The 26351-nt window shown below is 41.0% G+C and overlaps 1 protein-coding gene and 1 long non-coding RNA gene across 2 annotated transcripts; one reads left to right on the top strand and one right to left on the bottom strand.

Annotated features, from left to right (window-relative positions):
* LOC125615084 lies at positions 1–26228 on the top strand. The gene is made up of 3 exons (XR_007345641.1): positions 1–13; positions 295–302; positions 26113–26228. It is a non-coding gene; the product is annotated as an uncharacterized LOC125615084 (long non-coding RNA).
* Polg2 (DNA polymerase gamma 2, accessory subunit) lies at positions 8691–24476 on the bottom strand. Its single transcript, XM_015504825.2, has 8 exons — positions 23227–24476; positions 18923–19049; positions 18696–18801; positions 17516–17689; positions 12961–13101; positions 12764–12844; positions 11027–11127; positions 8691–8908 (listed from the first exon to the last, which is right to left on the bottom strand). The coding sequence occupies exons 1-8, from the start codon at positions 23783–23785 to the stop codon at positions 8743–8745; spliced, it is 1455 nt and encodes a 484-aa protein (XP_015360311.1). The 5' UTR covers positions 23786–24476; the 3' UTR covers positions 8691–8742.
* Positions 26229–26351: the final 123 nt, after the last annotated feature.

Consider the following 26351-nt stretch of genomic DNA (forward strand, 5'->3'; position numbering starts at 1 on the left):
GACTCTCAGAATGGTCCACTTGAGCATCAGTGGTGAGAGGCATTGATTAATTGGCTTCCAACCCCTGCTGTTTGAAGACAGCCCCAGGAGGGGAGGCGCCTCCTCCAGTTCTAGGCTCTGCATGTGGGTGTCCCACGCAGGCTTCCTTTGGTGTCTTACCCCATGGCGCAGCCAAGCCTCAGGACAGAAAAAAATGATGTGTGTTGTGTATTGAAGTAAGAAGCTTGGGTACAGAGTGGGGGAAGCCCTAGAGGCAGCTGGAATCAGAGGTGAGGCCCAGAGGGTGTGACTCAGAGCAAGAGGTAGCCCATATGCCTCTCAGAATTGCCTTTATACCTTAATAATGACAATGATAATATTTGATACCAACTGAGCAGGCACTAAGTGCTTCGGTGCATCTCCTCTTGTAGTCCCTGTATCAGCTCCTTGAGGCAGGTACTTTTATTTCCCTCCTTTCATACAAAAAGAAACTAAGGCACAAGGTCACTCAGTAAAGCCTGAAGGCAGGAAAGGAACTCAGGTCTGAGTGACAGCTAACCTACGTTTCTAACCACCAGAAAGTCTTTTACTTTCTAAGATGTACACTTGGGGGTGCCGCTCAGTGGTGGAGCGCTTGCCTAGCATGTGTGAGTCACTGGGTTCGATTCCACATAGAAATGAATAATAAAAAAAGTTCCATTGACAACTTAAAAAAAAAAAAAAGATGTACACTTGGATGTTCAGAGTGGTTTTTGTGGAACTTGGTCACCAGAGGGACAGTCAAGGTCAGAAAGGAAGCAGGAAAGGCCAGGATGTAGCTCAGTGGTAGAGCACTTGCCTGAAACGAGGCCCTGGGTCCCATCCTCAATCCTGGGGTGGGGCGGGGGGAGAGAGAGAGAGAGAGAGAGAGAGAATATGAGAATATGAATGAATGAGAGAGAGAAAGGGAGGAAGGGCACAGGGACCTGGGGACCACACATAGTCACTGAAGGTCAGTCAAGGGCAAAGCCAGTGGGAGGAGAATGCAGGAGGGAGAGAAAGCAGCCAAGCACACAGAACTAAGTCAGGGAAATAGATTCCTACAGCCACGGAGGTGGATGGAGTAGGTTCAGGCAGGTGGCGGGAGTCATGATCCTGGGTGACCCGCAGGCCTACAGCCAGGGTGAAGGCCTGCAGCCAGGCACGAGGACACATTCCTACAGGTGGCAGGCCCTCTTTAGTTGGCAGGATGCTGGCTTCTAGAGAGTTCTGACCAAAGAATAAAAGAACATCATCTTGAAATAACCATATCTACGGTTCTGATGAAAATGTTCTGCATTCACAGCTCTTCTGACACCAAATGTGTGGGTTTTTTTTCCCTTGTCAGTAACCAGTTTTCCAACTCTCCAACAACCACTGGCGTTTGATGACTCAATGCATTTCTGACACTAACCACTGGGAGTTAAGTTCAGCCTCCAGGTCACAGGGCTCAGGCCCACAAGATTGCCCTCGCTTCAGAAGCCAGTTGAAAGTCTGGACCTCATGTGCTTCTGACCAAATGGCTATAAATTGGGAGTTCCTGCCACTCCTTCGGCTGGGTAATTTGCTAAAATGGATTATAAAACTTGGAACAAGTTTAATTCCCCTGCTGCTTTATTATAAAGGCTATGAGAAAGGATGAACCCCTGGATGGCTAGGTGCCAAGGGCAAGGTCCAGGATGGTCAGGAGGGCAGAAGTTTCTGTCCCCACAGGTAGGAAGGCACCAACCTCCCAGCACATGATTCATCCACCAAGACATACCATGTCCTTCAGTGTGGAACAGCCCCTCCGCCTCTCCTGGGCTTTTGAAGGCAACAGGCCAATTATCATTTTGTTTTGTTTTTGGTACCAGGGATTGAACCTATGAGCTTTTATCCATTGAGCCACATCCCCAGCCCTTTTTTATTTTTTATTTAGAGACAGGATCTTGCTAAGTTGCTTAGGGCTTCATTAAGTTGCTGAGGCTGGCTTTGAACTTGCAACCCTCCTGCCTCGGCCTCCAAAGCCACTGGGATCAATTATGTTTTAATATCCCTCACTGTGAGTTTACCTGATGTGACTGTGATGGAGACTCAGGATGCATTTTTGTCAGAAATGTCACAGAAGATGCCTGGTTCTTTCAGTGTGTCCTCTCAGGCAGCGCATGGTGTCAATTTCTCCCATAACTGGTGATTCCTTTGATCACATCCCCTTCAGGGATGTCCACTGGATTTCTCAGATGAACACATCACATTACATTAATTATAGTATTTTTGTAATAATTAATTTTTGTGGATAGGCTCTTTGAATAGATATATTGACTTTCGTCAGATCCCCTGTGTGTAATAAGTCTCCCATGCAGACACCCCCTGCATGACACTTGGATTGACACCCCACACCCCTACACCAATGTGTCCTGCTGCAGAAGTCCCTCCACTTTCTCAGGTTCCAATATCTGAGCCAGAATCACACGCTCAACCCCAGACATTCTCCTCACCCTGCTCGGGCTCTGTCACACCAACACCCTCTACACCCCACTAAGAATCTGACACCAGGGACCCTTAACACAGTCACCCCTCCTGGCTGCCCTTTCATGAGAATACCCTTGTCACTCCATCTGGGCTCTGACACCTGCCCCTTCCCTTCCCACTTGCAGAACTCTGTGCCCTTCACAGGCTCCAACTCCACATGTGGGCTGACACTCCACTGTGTAGATGCCCAGCACTCTGAGCGCGTCACCACGCCCTGTGTGGTCTCCCACCTCTCCCCAGGAGGGCCCCAACACCAGCTCCTGGTCATTGTGGTTCCACTCTACCTTACTGCCACCTGATGCTTGGCCAGCACTGACATCCTCTGGATTGAATCCAGGAAGGGAAGAGGAAAAGGATTTGCTGAGTTTTTCATTCAGTAGCTATGGCTTTCAGGTCTAGAAATTTCATGTTGGTTCTTCTGCAAATGGATACCTTCTTTAAAATTTTTCATTGTGAAATAGAGCACACATTATCTGAAAATGCATACAAGTATGCGTACAGTCTAATGAGTTCTATCAGGGAAGTGCTGATGAGCCCCCCATTGTTAGCCACATCCCCAGCCCTATTTTGTATTTTATTTAGAGACAGGGTCTCACTGAGTTGCTTAGTGCCTCACCTTTGCTGAGGCTAGCTTTGAGCTCCTGATCCTCCTTCCTCAGCCTCCCCAACTGCTGGGATTACAGGTGTGCACCACATGGCCCTTTTTGCTCAATATTGTGTTTATGAAATTCACTCTCATTGCTGAATGTAGCTGGAATTCATTGCTTTCCATTGCTACATTATATTCCATTGTTAGAATATACTGTGATTTATTTATTCTACAGCTGATGAGGCTGTTAGAAGCAATGCTGCTGTGCACATTCTGGTGCTTGCGCCCTCTCCTGGCTCCCATGTGCATGCAGCGGACACAAGACCCAGGAATGGCTGGAGAGAGCCCCGTTCCTGGGTGTGCTTATCTTCAGCCCAAGCAGAGAAAGCCACATCGTTTTCCGGTGGAACTGCCACCTTTGCACACCCACGGAGTCCGGAAGTCCCCATTTCCTGCGTCTGAACCAACACGGTCGCTGCTGCTCATTTTAAATCTGGCCATTTTCTTAAGAGTATATAGTGGAATTTCATAGTGATTTTAGATGCTTCTACTGGTAACTAATAAGGATGAGCACCTTCTCCCATGTTTATGTCACCGGGAGTTCTTCTTTTACTAAGTGCCTGTTTCAGGATCTAACCTCTCTTTCTCCAGGGCTGGTTTATTATTATTATTATTTATTTATTTATTTATTTATTTATGTTTTTGGCGGACACAACATCTTTGTTTGTATGTGATGCTGAGGATCGAACCGGGGCCGCTCGCATGCCAGGGCAGTGCAGCAGTGCACTACCACTAGAGCCACATCCCCAGCCCCCTCCAGGGCTGTTTTGATTTTTTTCTGATTTTTATTATTTATTTGTTTTTATTTTATTTATATTTTTAAATATATGGGTATCAGGGATGATTGAACCCAGGATGATTCAATACATCTTTTTTTAGATGTATTCCTAAGCACTTGTTACTTTGACACAATGGGAAATAGGATTATTATTCCAGTTTTTGATATATAGAAACAGTATTTTGGAAGGTTGACTTTGGATCCAGCCTTCTTGCTAAATTCTCTTTTTAATTGTAATCCTTTGTAGATTTTCTTACACTACCCTTGCTGCCTGGGCCTCAGCTGCCTCCTGCGGAGGAACTGGGGGCCAGAGTGGAGGGCAGAGCTTTGCCAGGACAGTGCCTGGCTTCTCTGCCCCTGCCCCACCTCCTGCTCTTGTGAGTGGAGGATCACCACGTGCCCTGCTCCAGGGGCAAGGCACCTGTAATTTCCTAGGCTTCTGACGAGGGTTATGATGCGGTTTGTTTTCATTTTTGTGGTGCTGGGGAGGGAACCCAGGGCTTCATGCATGCCAGGCAAGCACCCTACCATGGAGCCACACCCCCTACCCAGTAATGTGGTTCCAGAGTGCCACTTAGCCAGTCCAATGGCCTGTGTCTGTAGTCCCAGCTACTCAGGGAGCTGAGATGGGAGAGTTATGTGAGCCCAAAAATTCAAGACCAGCCTGGGCAAAATATCAAGACCTCATCTCAATAAATAAATAAACACACAAACAGGGCTGGGGATGTGGCTCAAGCGGTAGTGCGCTCGCCTGGAGTGCGTGCGGCCCGGGTCCGATCCTCAGCACCACATACAAACAAAGATGTTGTGTCCGCCAAGAAGTGAAAAATAAATATTAAAATTCTCTCTCTCTCTCTCTCTCTCTCTCAAAACAAAACAAAACACACAAACAAACCTGAGACAGGAAGATAACAAGTTCAAGGCCAACCTTATCAATATATCGAGGCCCTAACCAACTTTGTGAGAACCTGTCTTAAAATAAAAATGAAAAGGACCGGGGACGTATAGGTCAATGGTAAATTACCTCTGGGTTCAACTCATAGTACCAAACAAATTTTTTTAAATGAAAATAATCTTAAAATGGAGACGACTTTCCTAGGCTTGACTTACTATCCAGAAGACATGAAGGACATTTGATTAGACAAACCAGTTAAAAATTATATTTAAAGTAAAAACCTCAATTAAGTCACAAAAATAATGAAAGGGAAACATTGTGAACTCAGGTCTCAGATAAAGTGCAAAGTTCCATAATGCATAATGAGCTTTTACTAATCATTAAGAAAAAGACCAGTGTGTTAGTCAGGGCTCTGTCTCTGTGGCAAAACACCTGAGAAAAACAACTTAAAGGAGGAAAGATTTATTTTAGCTCAAGGTCTCGGAGGTTTCAGTCTGCAGTTGCTGGGTGGGGGCCCTGTGGCTTTGGGCTTCTGATGAGGCAGAACATCTTGGAGGGGGGCAGCACGGAACAGAGCAGAGCCCCTCACCTCCAGGCAGCGGGGAAGCAGAGGGAGAGACAGGGACTGGTGACCAACCCTTCAAGGGCACATTCCCAGGACAGCCTCCCTCCAACTGGGCCCCACCTCCTAATGTTTTCATTATCTCCCAAACCCCTTCAGCTGGGGAACTTGTCTTGAGAGGCATATTTAAGATATGATAACAGCCAATAATCTATAGATCTCTCGCTGGGCTGAGGAGTCGTTGGCAGGCGTGTGCTCTGGGCCCCCCACCGCTGGTCCTGCTCCCGCTCCCAGGGTGGAGGATTACAGCCTCCTTGGCTTGCTCTTGTGCTGCCTCTCCCTCAGGCTGTCAAGGGAGACCTGCCTGGGCGTGATCAGCAATGGGTTCAGGAAGCCTGGAGCTAATTCCCTTCTCTCCTCAGCTGCCCTGGAGGAGAATGGACTCATTCCTAACCCTTGACCCTTTCCCAGTATGCACTGCCAGAGACAGTGACTGAGCTCTCCAGTGGCACATAACTTAGGCTAGAGAAATTAGACACCTGAGGATCATGGGACATCTGTGCCTGTCTCTGTGGCCCATCAGATGTCCCGTGGGAAGAGTGCGCCAGAGCATGACCTTTCCCTGGGAAATGACCATCCGGAGTGCAAAGTCTGGGCAGGGATCCTCCTGCGGGGTTTAGGAAGATATTGCTGCACCCCCACCCCTTGTCCTGCCACCATTATGGGGCTAAGGTCAGAGTCCTTTCACAGTCTCCTTTCTGCTCCTCTGCATTCTCTTTTCCACAGTGATCTTTTCTTTTTTTTTAATATTTATTTTTTCAGTTGTAGTTGGACACAATACCTTTATTCCATTCATTTATTTTTATGTGGTGCTGAGGATCCAATCCAGGGCCCTGCGCATGCCAGGTGAACGCTCTACCACTGAGCCACAATCCCAGGCCCCATAGAGATCTTTTCAAATGAACAATATGCCCACTCTCTACTCGAACTGTCCCCTCCTGTCCCAGTGGTTTCCAACCTCCTCACTGTGGCCCTCGTGGAAGGGATGTGCCCTCTGGGGTCTCATCTCCCATCTGTCTCCCCTTTGCTCACTCCTGCCTTCCTGGCTGGCTCTCTGCTCTGGGGTTATTTCAGGCCTTTCCTCTATCTACGCAAGGGCCTGGGTGCCTCAGTCCCTCTGTCCAGAACACATCATAAGGCTGCTCCTTGGCATCATTCCTTCTCAATTTTCTGACCACCTTTGTAGAGCTCCCTGCCCAGCTGTTACCCAGCACGTCACCTCTCCACTTCTATCACTCGTCTAGAAGGCCTTCCTGGAGTCCCTACCTGTTCATTGTCTCACCTGCTCCTGCTGGGAGGTCCTCGACACCTATAGTCTTTGTGAATGAACAAAAATGCAGTCGTCCCTCAGTATCTATGGGGATTAGTTCCAGAATTCCCCTTGGATACCAAGATCCACAGTTGTGCACAGAACCTGTGCACATCCTCCCCTGTGCTTTAAGTCAGCTCCAGAGTATGTACACCCGAGACAAGTAAATTCCATCAAACAGTTATTTAGGGAATAATAACAGAGCGGGGGAGTATGTTTATACAGATGCAAGATTTTGTGTCCCCCCCCCACCGAGTACTTTTAACCCACGGTTGGTTGAACCCATGGATGGGATTCAACCTATGGATAAAAGGCCAATGTAAAGATGTAATAGGTCAGTGATTCAGGAGAAACACACAATCCCTGATATTTAAATCAGGAAAATTTCTATGCTTCTTCACATGAGGACATACTATAAACATAGCAGGCCACTGTCTCCAAGAACATTCTTATAGCTAAGTCAACAATGAGTTTCAGGACTGTTTTTCTGTCCCCCATCCCCAGGACTGGAGGTTGAACTCAGGGGTGCTCTACTACAGAGCTGCATCCCCAGTCCTTTTTATTTTGGGGGACAAGATCTTGGTAAGTTGCCCAGGCTAGTCTCAAACTTGTGATCCACCTGCCTCAGCCAATGAGTAGCTGGGATTTCAGACACACACCACTGCACCCAGCCTCATAGGTTTCTAACATGTTTCAATAGAGAGCAATGTGGCTTAACAACATCAATGAGAGAAAAAATTTAAAGTCTGTAAATTTTTACTTGGTGAAAATATTTATGAGGGCTGGGGATATGGCTCAGCGGTAGAGCACTTACCTAGCACGTGTGATGCCCTGGGTTCGATCCTCAGCACCACATAAGAATAAATAAAATATTTATGATCATGAAAATTTATTAAAAGCATCTGGGTTGGGGGAAGTTCTGTCAAAAAGAAACAGTCCAGCTATGTAGCTCTCAACCTAATAAGGTTTCCTACTAAGGCATACTAAAATGGCATGAGGGGATGTTTTGGGGTGATGAAAATGTCCTGTTATCATTGTGTTGGTAGTTACTTGTCAAAACTTATCACTTGAAATAGGTAAATTTATTTTTATGTAAATTACACCCCTCCCGTGTACTAGGGATTGAACCCAGGGTGCTTTACCACTGAGTCATAGCCCCTGCCCTTCTTGAATTTTTTATGTTGAGACAGCTACTCAAGAGGCTGAGGCAGGAGGATTGGAAGTGTTAGGCCAGCCTCAGCAACTTAGCAAGACCTTGTCTCAAAATAAAATAAAAAGGGCTGGGGATATAGCTTAGTGGTAAAGTGCCTCTGTGTTCAATCCTTGGGACTACAAAACCTTCTTTTTTTTCCTGATAAAAAAACCCATGGTCAGACAGTAAGATAATACTGTACTCCAAGGGATAAGCTACATTTTACTAAATCAGTGCATTCTCATTTCCTTAGATGGTGACTGATCCTGGACCAACTGCCACATGGCCCAATTCTGATCAATGAGATGGAGAGATCTTCTGATTGCAGTGACTAGGAAAGCTCTTATTTTCATAACTAAAATGGGAAGAATCTTCACTGGCTAGCTCTTGTCTCCTTGACTTTCCTAATTAGAAGGTGGACAAGAAGGCTGGAAATGCAGCAGTCACCTGTGATCAGGAGGCAACAAGTCAACATACTACAGATGGTGGTCAACCCAGTGCCTAGGTCCCTAACTATACAATTACACTAGCTTTAGATGGTCTGTCCCCACCATTTTTTGTTATATGAGAAAAACAAACCTCAAATTGCTTAAACCAGTATAGTAGGATTTTCATTACTTGTAGCTTAACATATTCTTGATACGATAAAATATATCAAAAGTATAACAACAAATGAATCAAAGAAAACACCAAAAAATGTCTACTTCTGAGTGCAAAGGGACTAAAAACAATCCAAATGAACATAAAACAACCAAATTAGGAGAGTATTTATTATACAAATGTGAAAACCTATACATTCTTAGCTGATGACATATACTTGATTAAAAAGTCTTTTAATTTGGATATATGCATCATTTCCTTCATTGTGGTATCTCTATTTCTCAGATGTATTAATCCATTCTCCAAAGTAGTTTCAGTAATCAAAACTGTGAAAAGGATACTCATTTCATCATACCTAAGAAAAGAGAAGTTCAACAAAACACATGAACTCAAATACACAAACCCACAGTGCCAGCTTCAACCACAGCCCTGCCACTTCCAACTCAAGGTCAGGGCCTGATAACTGAAGCAGACAAACCCAACTTTTTTTGTTTCCGAATCATATTCAAAGCAAAATTCCTAGAGTTTGTAATGGATTGTAATTAAGGAATTCTTGAGAAACTAAAACCAGAGACATAAACATTGGCACCTCAACACACATTTGGTGTGATATGGATGAACCTCATAACTCCCACAGCCTTTGGAACTTGGCTGTAATTCAAGAACAATGATTTTAAAGTCTAGTATAATAAACAATGTTATAGTAAAGATCAGGTGTACAGCAAATTATACCAACTACACGCATTCTTTATAACTTATAGCATGCTAATAGAGTTTGTAGTTCAGCAATCACTGAATATATCTACACTGGCCTTTCTGCTCAGCAAGCCACACTATCTCATTAAATGCTTAATTCCTTTGTAGGATTCCATTAAAAACTATTTTATCTATTTAGTTATTTGTTATCTGTTTTAGATACTAGCTTCACAAAAACCAAGACCAGGGAACTTTGTCTTGTTCAGTATCAAAATGCATAAGGCACAGTAGGTATTTAATAATAAATATATGGATAAAAATATGTGGGGACAAAAGCCGCATAAATAATAACAATACTTGTTACATCCGCATGACTCAAAGGTAAGGTTTTAGAACCTGTGAGGACTGGAAAGTTCAATCTCTTCATTTGATATATGATAAAACCATTAGTTGCTGTTTCTAAAAATAGAAAGCTATTTTTTGCAGACATTATCCAGAAGGTAAGTTTTAAGGAGTTCAGAATACAAACTTTCAGATCACTTTATCCAAAAGACATATATTCAACACAAACAGTAAAAAATAAATAAGTAAATAAAAATACACCCAAAAAGAAAGAAGAATGAATCATTTTTATTAATAAAATAGCAGAACTAGCAAGACTAGATAAAGGGAGATCAATTAGGAGATGAATCCAATACTACACAAAAGATACTGGTGACCTTAACTCGGATGACCTTAACTATAAAGACAGAGATGTGAATTTGACATCTATTTAGGAGGCAGGCTGACATCTTTGGTGCACCTGGGTTTTGACCGCAACCTGTCACATGAGGTCAGGTGTGGAAATTTCCACTTGTGAAACGTCAGCACTCAAAAAGTTTCAGGTTTCAGAGCATTTCAGATTCTGAATTTTCAGGTTAAGGGTGATCAACCAGTAACCAGTTTCAGTCTTGAGCAATCTGGTGAGCAGAGGTGCCAATCCCTGAGAAGACTAGTTCTCTCTGCTTGGGTAGAATTCTCTTCCACTTAATCTCAGAATGAGCCAAGGAAAGGCATCATATTCCTTGAGTTCTGATTCAACAAATGCACCTTATGTATGTAATGTCGTCTCTAATGGATAAACTGAGGTACACATACTTCATGACATGAAGCTTTAGAACTGTACACAGCATGCGCTCAAATGTACCTTTTGTTCCCTGCTATAGCAATTAACCCATTTTGTCCCCTCATCCCAGAGGTGAAACTTGAATTGAGTAACAGATATACCACCACATATGGCAACTTTTAAATAACTATTATTTTTTAGAGGTCTACATAGTCTTTTGAGAAAAGTAATAGATGAATGAATATAGTGTTTAAAAAATATAATTTCCAGGAGCTGGAGTTGTAGCTCAGTGGTAGAGTGCTTGTCTCATATGTGTAAGGCAATAGGTTTGATCCTCAGCACCATATAAAAATAAATTCATGAAATAAAGGTATTGTGCCCAACTTAAATTATTAAAAAATATATAATTTACATATACATATGTAAATTCTAGATTATGATTTCCAACCAATTTAGTACACCTGTGTCAATTTTGTTGAAATATTTGCAGAATTGAGAATGTGGGACTTAATAGGTTTATTAAAGGGCACATGGCTCTATAAAAGGGACAATAAGGAATAATTTTAAATTACATATACATTTCGAGTTTTATTTCAATTGTCATTAACTAAAGACACATGTAATAACTGAAAAAAACACATTTCTTACGCAAGGAAAATAACTCACTCTTACTTTGAATAAAGCTGTTCCAATGAAGATGGCAAGGTTTCCAAGTATCCAGGCCACACAGAAATTCCACTTTCTAGTAATTCATTATATAGCCCTTGACAAACCTGAAGAAAAATATAAAGACCTCAAATAGAAAGAAGGAAAAACAGTGTCCTATTTTTGTGAAACCACAAATCACCTTCTTCAATCTCTAAGTCCAGGTGAAGTGGTGCACACCTGTAATCTAGCTACTTGGACAAGCTGAGGACAATCTAGACAATTCAGCAAGATACTGACTCAAAATAAAATGAAATAAAAAGAGTAGGGGTGTGTGTGGCTCAGGAGTAGAGCGCTTGCCCATCATATACAAGGCCTTGAGTTCAATCCATAGTACTGCAAAAATAAATAAATAATGAGGCATTAATATCCCATATTAATTTTTAAAAAATTTTTATAGATATATTTAGAGTTGATTTGAGGATGCGAGAAGCGTTCATCTTACCTCTAGAGAACTTTCCACCTTTGGATAAGCCTTGTGGGGTGTGGGTAGGGGGATATAAAAAGTCTGGAGTCAGAAGATAAAATATCTTCTGAGAGATATTTTTATATCAAATGATTTTTAATCACCATTATCATTCAAAACAAACCCAATTAAACTAAAACTGGTTCTGTCAGATAAAAAACAGGTCCAAAGAGCAATGTTAACTCTCAACTCATGTGAGAGGTGAAAATTGAGCCCTAGGATTATGCTACCATTATCAAAGAGAGAGAAGAGCCAGGAGGATAAAATGTGAGAAAAACTTGTAGCATGGAATTCCAGAAGCCAATCACAGAAATGTCCCGAGAGAATGGACAAAGTCTGACTGCAAATGGAAAAGTAATGACTATTAAATGACACAGTGGACCTTACTTCTTCTCTATGAGCAGGAAAGCAAAGCAAAACAAAGGAAAATTTATAATGGCCAGCATTGGCTTTGTCCCCTGGGCACTTCAGACACAGGGGCTTTGGCCATACCCCACTTCCCCTCCTGTGACTATCAAAAATGCCTCCAGATATGAGAGCAGTTTCTCAAACCCTAGGTGTGCAGCACAAGCCACAGTCCTCTTTGCTGGCTCACTACTGCCACTTTACAGACCTCACCAGAGAGGCCGGGTGGGTCTCAGTCCTGGACAGAAATGATGACAGCTAAAAAAGGAATCTCCAAAAAAAAATGAAAAAAGGAATCTCAGGAAAAAAATGAAAACCAAGCCACTGGTTTTTCTCAATAATATTTAATCATTAGACCAAGACAGGTAAGAAAAACCAAAATCACTGATCTAGAACCTCTGCTTATATCAACAAGCATTAAGTTAAAATGGAAAGAAATAATCCATTAGACATCTGTATACATATTTTAATTGCTAAAATTGTTTGTGGGTTTTTTGTTTTTTTTTTTTGGTGATGCTGGGGATTGAATCCAGGGCGTTGCAGACAAGCTCTCAACCACTGAGCTACATCACAAGCCCTAAAACTATATAAAATCATTAAAATATGAAACTGAGTGGGCATGACTTCAACAGCAAAATCCACTGAATTGTATTCAGCCTCCTTTATACCATAGTTCATCCATCTGTAATTAACCACAGTATTTATCCACAGTTCAATATTTAATTAAAACATTTCAAAAGTAAGCAAATAAAAATAAAATTTCAAGTGGCAAGCTACCAAGTTCACTTGGAGTAAGAGTCATAATTAAAATCACAGCTTGCAGGTGAACTCACTTGTCTTAGCTCCACCGTAGGGCCTCTTCCCACATCCAAGGCCACCTTTACAGGGACTAAGCAAGGGTGGAGCTTCAGGACCTAAGGCAATTAAAAGTCACAAGCAAAAGGGAGAAAAAGGGCACAATTAACATAAAAAAAGGAAAAAGTTCCCTAAGTTTAGTTTCCCAAGTCCATCTCTGAAATATCAAAAGCACCTTTCTATGAAGGATTTTCTTCCTTGCAAAGGAGTTCTCGGTGAGCTGGAGAGAATCATAGAGGTAGGCTAGCACGCCTCGGTCCAGATCCCCACTTACAGACAGGACACAAGGTACCACATTTTTCCGTCCATCTCGGCCCTTCACAGAAAACACTAAAGTTGTCACATTAACAGAACTCTTTATTAAAATTATATATTTCAGAATTATATGATCAGAATACAAACTTAAGAATTCAATTCCCAAAGCATCCCATCTGGACCAGGCCTATGCTAGGCACTGGGCACAAATATAATGGGGACACATTCTGCACAGGGAGTTCAGATTTCACCAGTGGATCCCAGGCAGCCACTCACAGTCAGCTGTGAATCTACAACACAACAGTGCTGGGCTCTGCACCCAGAATGGATGGACTAAACTGGAGTGGAGCAAGTGCCACCTTTTCTCAGTGCTTCCTAGGTGAATGGTAGCTAGAAAGGGAACACTCTAATAAACATCTCTTAAGAACTTGACTTTTGGGTTAGAGCTGTAATTATGAATATAAAATATAATAAATACATTATATACATCAAGTATTGATAAACTTATTTCTCTCTTTTAAATTGAAGAATCATCTCAAATATGAAAAAAATTCAATTTAAAAAACTTTCAAGTTTTAAAACAGTTCTTTTTTCTTTTCTTCCTATTATCATTGTTATTATTATTTTTTTCCTGCAGTGCTGGGTATTGATCCTAGGTCCTCACATACATGTTAGGTAAGTGCTTTACCACTAATGTACATCCCAAACCCTTTATATATTTTATTTTGAGACAGTCTTGTTGCCCAAGCAGGCCTTGAACTTGCCATTCTCCTTATCTCAGCCTCCTGAGTAGCTGGGTTTATAGGTACATACCACTGCACCTGGCTGTGATTTTTTTTTTTTTTTGAATGCTTAAAAAACAACCCTCAACTTCTTTTAATTATCCATGATCAAACAGTCTTCATTAATACACATACATACAGACATTTGAATTACATATGATACTTCAAAGATTAAAAACTTGCCCTCAAAGGGCATTGAGCTTTCTGATATCTAATCTAACTCCATTAAGAGTTGAAGTCTTTCACACATTTATAGAACTGATATTGAGTAAGATAATTCTGAGGCACTGCAAGAGAAAGCCTGCTTGTTATTAAGTATTAAGAATGTTTTGTTTTCTAATATTTTAAAACTGAATATCCATGGATGTCAAGCTATCTAATGGTAATTGGTCTTAGCTAGAATAGCTAACATTTGGTTTCTCGTATCTTCTACAATGAATTTCTGTCTTTTTTTTTTTTTTTAATATTTATTTTTTAGTTATCGGCAGGCACAACATCTTTGTATGTGGTGCTGAGGATCGAACCCGGGCCGCACGCATGCCAGGAGAGCGCGCTACCGCTTGAGCCACATCCCCAGCCCTGAATTTCTGTCTTAACTGTTCAGCCTTCACTGGAATTGCTTTACTGTTCTGCTTTTTGCAGTGCTGGGGACTGAACCCAGAGTCTCACGCACACTAGGCAAGTGCTCTACCACTGAGCTACATTCCCAGCTCTCAAAGCTAAACACCAAATGGCAGAAATTCTACTTAATAATTTACAATATGTTCACCTAATGATGAATAATTGTGTGAACTACAGAAACAGAAGAATAATTCCATGGAAGAGCAAAAATTGTGCAGTAGAAAATGTTTCATTTGTGAAAATTACTCCAATAAAGAATATCATGAGGGGCAAGGGTTGTGGCTCAGTTGATGGAGTGCTTGTCTAGCATGTGTGAGGCACTGGGTTCGATTCTCAGCACCACATATAAGTAAATAAATAAAGGTCAATCAACAACTAAAAAAAAATCATTATTATTATTTTTTAAAAGAATATCATGAGCTAGGTACAGTGGCACACACCAATAATCCCAGCAATTTGGGAGTCTGAGGCAGGAGGATTGAAAATTTGGGGCCAGCCTCAGCAACTCAGTGAGGCCATAAAACAACTTTGAGAGGTCTTCTCAATATAAAAAATTAAAAAGACAAGGGATTGTAGCTCAGTGGTTAAGCACCCCTGGGTTCAATCCCCAGACCAAAATAAAGACTATCATGTGACTAACAGCCATGATATAAGATCATCCTTAAATCACTATTCACAAGTTTGAATTGGTCTTTGTAATAATTAGTGAAGTAAGTTTCATTTGAGAGTTGAAATACCCCAAAATGAAGTATGACCTTAGTGGAATTATGGAAAATGTTCGTGAATAAGCTAATTATTTGTTAGGTATCTTATTCAAATTTCAAAATTAGTCAGCTTTCTATTTGTTATACATGAATTATAGGTTGAGCATTCCTAAACTGAAAATCAAAAACTCAAAATTTTTTGAGTACTGACATGGCACCACAAGTAGAAAATTCCACACCTGGCCTCATGTGATGGCTCAAAGTCAAAACCCAGGCACATGAAAATATTACCTAAAATTATCTGCAGTGTCCGTGAATGAGGTGAATGTGAACTTGAAATTAATTTCACCAAGGTATCTTATTTTATATATATGGCAAATATTCCAAAAACTAAAAAAATCCAAATTCAGAACATTTCTAGTCTCAGGCATTGCAGAGAGGGCTACTCAACCCGTTCATTTTCATCATCCAAGCCCTTTCAAGTTGCAGGCACCTTTTTTCCCTGTCAGACTGTATTAGCCCCAATGGCACATAAAACTCCCACCCGTGCAAGTCAGAAAATCCACACTTGAGCGATACAACACAGCTCCTCCTCGCCAAAGGAGTGAAGTTTTAGAAGACAGGGTCCCTTCTTTTAAGGGATTATGTCATCTGCTTAAATTTTAGAAAATTCTGTTTTACTTTATGAAGTAAAGGAAGCACTGTTTCTCCCCCTTGCCAGGGCTGAGCTTTTAAAGTTGCTTGGTACATCCAGCCCAGAAGGTCAAGGGCCAAACTTGTGGCCAGCGTGACTGGTAGAGGAGAGAGGAGACTGAGTGAACAGGGCCACACTTTCCTCCTTCCCTGTGCTCTGGTGAGAACACTAGGCAAGAAAGCATACTCAGTATCCACTTTTCCAACTAGCCTCTCTTCCTTCTTCCTTCACATCCATCCAGGGTATGGGGGTGGAAGGATGGTGCATCTGGAGCTGAGCTTTGTCTAAATATGGTAGGGAGTTTGGTTACATAGGCCAAATGAAAAATAAGTAAATACACTGAAAATACTTGGAGCCAGGTTGCTGTCAAAGAAGAGAATTACAAATTAGCACAGACGGAAAACTAGAATAAACTCCATGGCATTGGGGTGGAATCTGAAGAACTAGTATGAACTCCTAGATTTTAAGAGATACAAACAGAGGTTAAGTGTGTAAATACACACATATGCAATCATCCACATTTCCTACTTGTACCCAGGATAGGGCCCCAAGCACTGATTTCTGGTTATATGGAATATACCTCATAGCAAAATCTGTTTTTAAATACATTATTCCTTTAATAGGAAATGGCTGACTTCATAGCTAAATAAAGAAAATATAAAATGAACTTCATATTTTTATGACAATTTGTTATAAAAAGGTGAGAAGGTGCTAATAGAGAGGATGATGGAACATGTCAAAAGGACACTGGAAGGCTGGGGATGTGGCTCAGTGATAGAGAGCTTGCTTCCCATGCATAAGGATTCAATCCCCAGCACAGGGGCGAAAAGTAAAGGACACCGGAAATGTCTAGGACAATTTGGGAATGAAAATCAATACTGACAGTAATAGATTGGACCCTATCATAAAAATAGAAATCTGTGAATCCATACCAATACAAGAAAACGAATAAATGGGGAAAGAAGAAAAGTTCTCCCCTATAGTATATTGCTGACCAATAAATGCAGAAGGAATAATGAAATTGGTATTAAAAAAACATTTGACGATCCTCACAGTGATAGCTTATCTGGGCAAAAATGATGGATGGATGCAGCAAAATTTAGGGACAAAAAACTATCTGCCACCAAGGACATATTAACACATTAACAAATACAAAATGTTTATTAGCATTAGAGAACTCTGGCAGATACCATCTGAACCAAGAGATTAAAGTCAGCATACTCAGTGATGCACTGATGCCATGTGAGAGAAGGCAGCACTGCTTCTGACATAAACCAGACAAATCCACTCCAAGGTCATTCTACAAAGCAACTAGCCTGCACACCTCAAAAGTGCCAAGGTCATGAAAGATCAAGAAAGATTAAAGAAACTGTTCATCTGAAGCAGACTATAGAACACACATGATCCAGATTAGATCCTGGATCTATAAAGGTCCTCACCAGGCCTACCAGTTGAATCTGAAGGGTTCTGTGGAATGGATAGTAACAATGGATTGCTGCTAATTTCTTGACTTTGATGGCTGCATTGTGGTTATATAGGGGTCACCTGAAAAATACACACTGAAATATTAAAGGGTGATGGGACACCAGGTCTGTAATCATTCTCAAATGGTTCAGAAATTATCACAGAGAATCTGGGTAAAAAAAGCACACAGGAGCTCAAGAAAAAACGTACGTGTAATTTAGACACATTTCCAGGATACTTGCGTAGGAGTTCTTGATCCCCTAGATTCCACAGAGTTTCTATTGGCTCCTTTCCCCAGGGAAAATTGTAGTAAAGTTTGTTTCCTTTACGTCCCTCTTCATCCTGACAATCACTGCTGCTGAAATTAGATGGACTCATGGCAAACTGGAAAAGAAAGTTTGTCTCATTAACTTTTTACCACTAATCCCCTAATTAGTCCTAAGAATTAAAGTTGCCTAAGACTCTATCCAGCAACTGACTGAAACCAGTCAAGTCCCAAGTAAAACTTCTGAAACTTAATTAAGTATGTGTGAGTATACTGCTAAACATACTCGTTTTTAGTCTGAAAGAACAGGTGAGAAAAACTATTGATGCTACTTTTTGTAGCCAATGAATAAGAGGGAATTTAAACATGAACTAAACTGGATAAAGAAAAAAGTGTGGTCACCATTCTTATCCTTCTGTAAAGTGCTTGGTTATTTATGATTTTTCCGTTTAGTTTAGGTTTGAGATTTTTAAAAGTTGGGAAAAGGTAAGACAACAGCAATACAAAACCCTTCAACTTTTCATTATATAAAAAAACTTGATTTTAAATTATAAAAACCATTTTGACTAACATGGAACATTCACAGAGGTAGGAAACAAATGCTGACGCTGTGAAAGAGGAAAGGGTCGAACTCTCCCCAGAGAAGAATGGCAGGTGAGGGGTTTGAATTCTACCTTGTATGGTTCTCTCAGTACTGGGGATTGAACCCAGGGCATCAAGCATACTAGGAAAGTGCTTTGCCACTGAGCTACCCCCCACTCCCCACAAGCTCTTTTTGAGTCAGTGCCTGCTAAGGTGCCCCGTCTGAACTTGAACTTGCAACGCTTCTGCCTCAGTCTTCTGAGTAACTGGGACTACTAGAGTAAACCACCATGCCTGGCTTGAACTCTACCTTCTTATCAACAACAGTATCTGAGCTCAAAAAGTGTCTTTACCAAAGAAAGTCTATAATCTGAACAATGAAAGTCATTACAAAAAATTTTTATTTTTATTTGTTGATTTATTATAGCTATCTCTTACAAATATAATGTAGCTACATCAAATCTAAGTTCATTTGTCACACAGAAGCATTACTTTTGACACATTAAGATGATTTACTTAACTATAAAGTTATAATTGTAGTACCTTTCTCCACCACAGGAGTCGATGACGCAACCAGAAATCAAGCCACTGGCTTGAAGTCCTTGCAGAAGTAAACCATACTAGTGAAGCTTCAGTCCTTTCACCAATTCTTTAGACATCAAAAATATCAGTTAGCTCATCAGAAAATTTTATAATTTATCCAAAAGTGGAAATATCTGGTTCTTGACCATTTTTAAATACAAGGCTAGGTTATTTGCCATATTTTATACCTTTTAACACCACTAGGAATCTGCTTTATGTCAGAAACAGGATGAAAACAAACTCCAATCTGAGCGAGGCCATACGGTAGCCTCTTGTTTACCAGATCCAGGCAATTAGCATACTGCTCCAAGGCACCTGTCAAAAAACACACCAGTCATGTATAAATCTACTCCAGAAATCCAAATTTTTTTTGTGTGTGTGTGTGTGTGTGCTGGTGATTGAACCCAGGGCCTTGTGCATGCAAGACAAGCACTCTACCAACTGAGCTATATCCCCATCCCTCAAATCATTTTTATCTGTAGACAAACTAATAGTGTAATGTTAACACAGCAGTGTAAGTAGCATGGAGCTAATGAAGAGAAATCTTAAATTACCACTTAATTTTTGGTAGTTCCCCCCAAACTGTTAGTTTGAAGATTTTCAAATCTGTAAGAAAATTGAAAGAATAGTAGACACTTGTATATAATGAACACCTGCATACCCTTCACCTAAAATCATCAATAATCAACATTTTCCCAAGTTTTCTTTTTCTTATTCTCACCCAAACACTTAAACATGCAACTCCTATAAAACAAAAACTACTCTCGGCTTACCTTTATTACACCTAAAAATTAACCACAGTATCATTCAGCACATGGTTGATATTTTTTTTAATATTTATTTTAGTTGTAGTTGGACACAATACTTTTATATTATTTATTTATATGTGGTGCCGAGGATCGAACCCAGGGCCTCGCATGTGCTAGGCGCTCTACTGCTGAGCCACAACCTCAGCCCACATGGTTGATATTTTATTCTGTCACCCAAATTATCATTTTTTGCTCTTTTCTTTCTAATTAAGGTCCATGTACTGCATTTTAGGTTTCTTTTTTTTTTTTTTGAGAATTTTCTAATATTTATTTTTTTTTAGTTTTCGGCAGACACAACATCTTTGTTTGTATGTGGTGCTGAGGATCGAACCCGGGCTGCACGCACTCCAGGCGAGCGCACTACCGCTTGAGCCACATCCCCAGCCCCATAGGTTTCTTCAGTCTTTCCACTGAGAAGACTTGAGAAGACTTCCCAACTCAACTTTGCTTTCAATGACATTTTTGTCATTTGCTTTCTAATCCAGACTGTCATTCATTATCTCACATTTGTAATTTGTCTACTGTTTTCTTTTTTTACACATATCTTTAGTTATTTTTATGTGGCTCTGAGGTTCAAACCCAGCACCTCACATGTGCTAGGCGAGCCCTTTACCACTGAGTCCCAGTCCCTATCTACTGTTTTCTTAAGACTGAATTTGAGCTAACTATTTTTAGCAGGAAAGCACACATTATTCCAATACTTACACAACCAAATTTGATTATTTAGTTAAGGTAGTAAGTATCTACTCCCCAATAATATCCTGCTTTCCAATAATATCCCACCTGATATTTTAAAACAAATGCTTTTTCTACCCCTTCTTCTCTACCCTTGGCTTCATTATTATTATTATTTTTTTAATTAACACTATGGGCTGTAAGATTTATTTTACGTAGTGCGTTATGATCCATCGTGATCAATGTTTTTTAAATGCTCAATTTGTGCAAAATCAAGCTAGCTTCTGTGTCCCTTTGCTTTCTAGTCCCATTAAGTGTTCCAAACTCACCTAGTACTTTTCCTGCCCAAGACCTGGAATCAGCCACTTCTCCAAGCATTGGTTCATTTTAGAAATTAGGATCTTAGAGCTAAGTGTGCTCATTGCTATGGAATATCATTGCTTCTATGCTCTTTCAATAAAGACAGTTGAGAAATATGTAGTTTTACATGAGTTCATGCTGATATTCCCAGTTTAAAATTAACATTACAGTTTATCCTTGCCTTCCCTTTTATTTTTGCCTTTTCTCTTACAGTGAAAATCTTGGTACCAATAACATTTACCTATTTGTTTTATCCTCTAATATACGTTAAATAATTTCAGAGTTAGAATTATAACATTTCTACTTAGAAATGTAAAAAAAGTTCTTTGTGCACTCAGATTACATCTCAGTAAATTACAGCACTGTACGTTACCTGATTTGGGGAAACTAAGTTGTAATGAGAGATACTGGTCAAAATTTTGTTAAAATCTGTGTAAAGACAGGACATTACCAAGGCAGAAAGGAATATGAGGGTCCAAGATCTGGAAAGTAGGGAAGAACAGAGAGGTAAACTCAATATTTAGTGATGCTCTTCAAATTCCCCAAGTAGCAGAGCATCCTGCTGAATGCTGTTACTGGGAAATACAAAACTTGTTGTTGGTGACCCAACAGGCCTGGTAAATACCCAATTTTCACTGGGGACACCAATAGGACTACACACTGGAGGTGAAGATCTGAAGCCACATCCCTCATCAGCTGAGTCCCTGATGTTGTTAAGAACATATGCATCACAAGGTTTGGGAGACTGAAGCAGGAATATCACAAGTTCAAAGCCAGTCTCAGCAACTTAATGAGGCCCTCAGCAACTTGTCTCAAAATAAAAAGGGTTGGGGATGTGGTTCAATGGTTAAGTCCCCCTGGGTTTAATCTCTGGTATCAGAAAAAAAGAAAGAAAAAAAGAAGCTATGCACCCCACTCCCTCTCTGTATTTGCCAGAGCAAAAGTATATCCTCCCAGTAAGAAACCACCACCTGTAACTTCAATTTATCTCTACAACTTTTTATGTATGAATTACCTAGAATATCAGAGTCCAAATGACCAAAAGCTCAGAGAGAAACAGATACTAAAAATAGATACATTAGAGTTATTAGACATGAACATTAAAACATGGTTAATGTGTTGAAGAAAATTGATGACAAGATGGGGAAAAGGTCTAACATAATTAGCCACATATAGGCATAAAAATAGCGCAGGGCAGTATTTGGAGACAGAATGGCTAAGAAACTTTTAAAACTTATAAGTAGAGGGTATCACAACAGTTCAGATATGGGATGGAAGGGCACAAAGGCACTTGGAACAGAAAAAAAAAGGCAAACTGGGAAAGTTTAAGCTAAAAACACTAGACAACTAAGGAACTGGCAGTTAAATCAAGTAAGTTTCCTAACTAAATAGATGCTCAAATGAATGGATGTCTCATTTTCTAATTCTGCACCTGGAAAGACCATGCTTCCATTTAACAGACAGGAAAGAAGATGATCTGTTTCCTGGTCATGGTAAATGAGCAGATAGTGATTCAACATCCCAAAGTAAAGCCATCATGAAATAAAGTGTTATGAATAGAAACCATCATACTGATGACCAATTTTTTTTTTTTTTTAATATTTATTTATTTTTTTTAGTTCTCGGCGGACACAACATCTTTGTTTGTATGTGGTGCTGAGGATCGAACCAGGGCCGCACACATGCCAGGCGAGCGCGCTACCGCTTGAGCCACATCCCCAGCCGGTGATGACCAATTTTTTAAAATATTTATTTTCTAGTTTTAGGTTGACACAATATCTTTATATTTATGTGGTGCTGAGGATCGAACCCAGTGCCTCATGCATACTAGGTGAGCACTCTACCACTGAGTCACAACCTCAGCATCTGACCAGTTTGTTTTTATTTGCTTTATTTCATTAAGAAAATCTTTAAAAGGATACAATATGGGCATAACTATGGATGTTTACGATATTTTAAGTTACTCTATAGTACTAAGATGGCAAGGACAAAATTTCACAAAAATGAGACCCTATGGCAGCAAGTATGTCCTGTAAAGAACCTGAGGTCCTTTTTTCTTTCAGAATTTTGGCATTATGTTGTGTTTGACTTTAAAGGCCAACGATGCCCCACAAATTACTGTGTATTCACTCAACAATTACTTATATAGCTTGATTAGTCTTAAGAGTTGGCAAACTCAAACATTACCTAAAGGGTCAAACCAGTCTGCAGATCAGTTTTCAGTAAGATTAATTTGGGGAGAAATGATGAATTTTTCCTTTTGCTCAAGCGGGAAAAGAAAAACCTTTTGATTAGTCAATTAGGTAACTGTGGAAATATTTGTAAACATTTTTGTTAACAATGAGCAAATGGTTCAAACACTTGATTGAACTCAGCTCTTAATTCTAGGCTATTCAATTTAGCTGTGAAAGTCTATGGGGTTGCTCGGTGAAACTGAGAGCATTACTAGCTTTTTCCATTCAAATTCTTTAAGAAACAGTAATAATTCCATGGACCAATTTGCTCCACGGACCACTTCAATGAGGCGAGACCCAGATGACTTCCTTTGCATGGCGAAAAAAAAGGACCAGATGCAATCCCCAAACTTAGTGAGATTGCCTTTCTACCCCAAACCTGTTTTTGAAGCATGAAATCGTGAAGAACCATACCGTGAAGAAGATTCTCCCGGAGTTTCCCAGAAGTTTTTAATAAGTTCTCAAGAAATGCTACTAGCTGTTCCTTACTCAGTTCTTTGTCTTGCAAGATTTCTCGTAGAGTTTCTGCCGAAACTAACCTGAAGGCGCCGTCTCCCGGCAGTGAAGGGCCTGGTTCGTGGTGGACGGCGTCCACCGCGAAGACCTGCTCCCTGAACACCACCACCGAGGACCACCATTCTGCGGCCAGGTTCTTCCGCAGCTCTATGCCTAAAGGTCCAAAACCCGGGTGGCACCCGCTCAGAAGAGAATCTCGGCTAAGCTGCTGCTTAGTTCCGCTAAGAAAATGCCTTCTCTGACAAACCTCCACCAGCGCCTCTCTCTCTGCAGACTCGGGGGCTTCCGTCTCCTCGCAGCCCCGGGCGAGCTCCGCGTGGGCGTTCGGGTGCCCTCCGAGGGAGCCACTCCTTTCCGCCAAACGCTCGGCTTGTCTCCCTTCTATTCGACCCCCAAACCCAGACAACAGACACCTGCAGACTTTTCGGCAGGCCCTGATGGCTACATTAGAGCGCATCTCCTTCAAGAGTTAAAGAGCACGATACCCTATCACTGTGAAGAGCCCAACAAACTGCCACAAACTGTAGCAATTCTCGGGGAGGACGCCGCAGGCGATGGAAACGAGCGTGCGCTGGAAGGACCCGCCTCCGGAAGTGAATCACTGAATTGACAGCCACTTCCGGCTTGCCCCGCCCGGTGTTGCTCACGGGCTCTTTACTGTCTACCTACTCACAGTAGTGTAGTAGCGCCCGCCCCCCGCCCCGGCTCCCCTGCCGGCAATTGCTGGTCATTGGTCCTTTTTCACCCGTATCTCACCTAATTTTCACCAGCGTCCTGCAGTCACTTGAGTCAACTTTAACTTCCATACTTTGAAATCCGGAAATACGACCAAAATTTGTGTTCTCCAAATCACCATTTAAATAAACTACTTAATCTTAGGTGTCTACAAAAATAAAATTTGGCTTCCATTTTTAAAAAGGTTTTAGCCACTCAGTGGTGCACGCCTGTACTCCCAGAGGCTCGCGAGTTCAAAGCCAGCCTCAGCAAAAGCGAGGCGCTAAGCAACGTAGTGAGACCCGTGACGTAAGGTCAGCACCGGTGATCAAAAGGAGACAGATTAAAAGCCACAGCTCAGTGGTCGAATGCTCCTGAGTTCAATCCCCAGTACTCCCTCCCCACCAAATTAAAAAAAAAAAAAAATTAACCATTTATGATGGTTTAGACCCAGGCTTTCAGGGCAAATGCTGCCGGTAGAAAGCTCCTGGAGTGGTCTTGAACTGAGCTCCAGCCATTTTTTTTTTTTTTTAATACTTTAGAAGTCAATGGACTTGGGTGCCAAGATAGGAACCTAGTGCCTCACACATGCTAGGCAAGCGCTCTGCCACTGAGCTATGACCCCCATCCCTCCAGCTGTGTTTTAAAAAAGCCCTCCCCTGATACAGAACCCCTAACGTACAAGCAGCCTTTTTCAAAAGGGGATGTTTGCCTGGGTTTAGACTCCCAAGATCAGAACCCTCAGCCACCTATCTAGCAGACATGTGATGACTTTACAATCACTTTTTGAACAGGAAGAGACTTTAATTGCTTAGTGGGAAAGTACAGCCAGAGATAAAAAGTCGCTGATTCCAAAGTTCATTTCCTAATAGCTTCCCTTAGGTGGTTCTGGAAAGTTTTAAGATTAATAGGCCCAGTAGAGTAACAAGCTGCATTTCACTAGGTTCCAAGGAAGGGGCTGTTTACAAAGGGTAGTCATTTAGCAATTCAATTAGTTATATTTGGTCGTTGCTGGGCCGGGTGGCACATAATTATAACGCCAGCAACTCAAAAGGCAGGATGTGTTTTTGAGGCCAGCTGGCCAGTCCTTGTCTCCAAAGGGATGAGGATGTAATTTAATGGTCAAATGCTCCCGACTTCAATCCCAAAAAGTGGGGTGGGGACGTTGATCATGGAAAAGTTGTAGGACAGGCTCAAGAAATAATTCCTTACAAAGTGGGTGTTAACAAACAGATGGGGGAGAGAGAAGGTCAACAATTATAGTAATAAATGTTGTTCTACACTAATTCACTAGGGAAGAGGCTTCTTTGCAAATAAATAAAGGAAGAGAATGGGGAGGAAAAAAAAATCACATTTATTAAAGACAACCACAGGCTGGACACAACACACATGCTAAAAAGTGGACTGTCTTAAAATTTCAAAGGTAAATAGGTAAATGCTTTTTTTCCACAGTCCCACAATCACTTCCATATGTTTACAAATTAAAAAGGCTCATGTTAAAGACATTAAACAATAAATATGTAATAAGTGCTCCAACCTATCCCAAAAGCTTTTTCTAAGTTAAAAATCACAAGACTAACTCATGCCACTGAAAACTATTCAGGCAGGGTACTAGAGGCTGAATTCAGTTTTCAATGTTTATTAGTTCTAGAAATACCACTCCCTATCCCAGCCCCCACCCTAAGCATATTCTCATTTTACATTTTAGAGGTAAGGCATTAACATCAAAGCCTCAACTTAATCCTCAGAATTTAAATGAAGACTCCTTTAGACTTTCCACATCCTAAGGTAAACATATAACAGACCTTATAGGGAAGTAGTCATTGGTAAAATTAGAAAGGTGGGTGAACCAAAGTTAACTCTAATACTATCCCCTGGATTTTTTTTCTTTTAAAGCAATAAACTCATGTAGAATCTAACATGAAGACCTGACCTGTATAATTCACTGTGCTTTTGGTTATGTTGCCTCAGATTAAACATTTTGATGAGGTTTTCCCCCGTTAAGAGTATGAATAGACCTTACAGTTTGAAGACCTCTAGAACTCCCTGAATTATGAGGACATTCATGAGACCTGAAAAGTCTTTAAAGTAATCTGCACTAAGGACATTATGCATATTCAATCAGTAAAGACTCAGCTCTCAGGCTTAAATGTTTGTTGTTCACAATACAGTCAAGAGCATGAATTTTTTTTTTTCGTGGTACTGGGGATTGAACCCAGGGCCTTTTGCATGTGAGGAAAGCACTCTACCAACTGAGCTGAGCTATATACCCAGCTGCTGATATAATCTTCTTGAAAAAGCAAGTTATT

This window comes from Marmota marmota, unplaced genomic scaffold, assembly GCF_001458135.2.
Source record: "Marmota marmota marmota unplaced genomic scaffold, marMar, whole genome shotgun sequence".
In the NCBI taxonomy this organism is placed as follows: domain Eukaryota; kingdom Metazoa; phylum Chordata; class Mammalia; order Rodentia; family Sciuridae; genus Marmota; species Marmota marmota.

Excerpts from the sequence above, each read along its gene's own strand:
- Polg2 (XM_015504825.2), bottom strand. The coding sequence starts at position 23,785 with ATGCGCTCTAATGTAGCCATCAGGGCCTGCCGAAAAGTCTGCAGGTGT. Across the intron at positions 17,690-18,695 it reads GACTCCTGTGGTGGAGAAAG|TTTGCCATGAGTCCATCTAA; the intron begins GTACTACAATTA and ends TTTCTTTTCCAG. Across the intron at positions 8,909-11,026 it reads TTGGAACAGCTTTATTCAAA|GTATGATGAAATGAGTATCC; the intron begins GTAAGAGTGAGT and ends CTCTTTTCTTAG.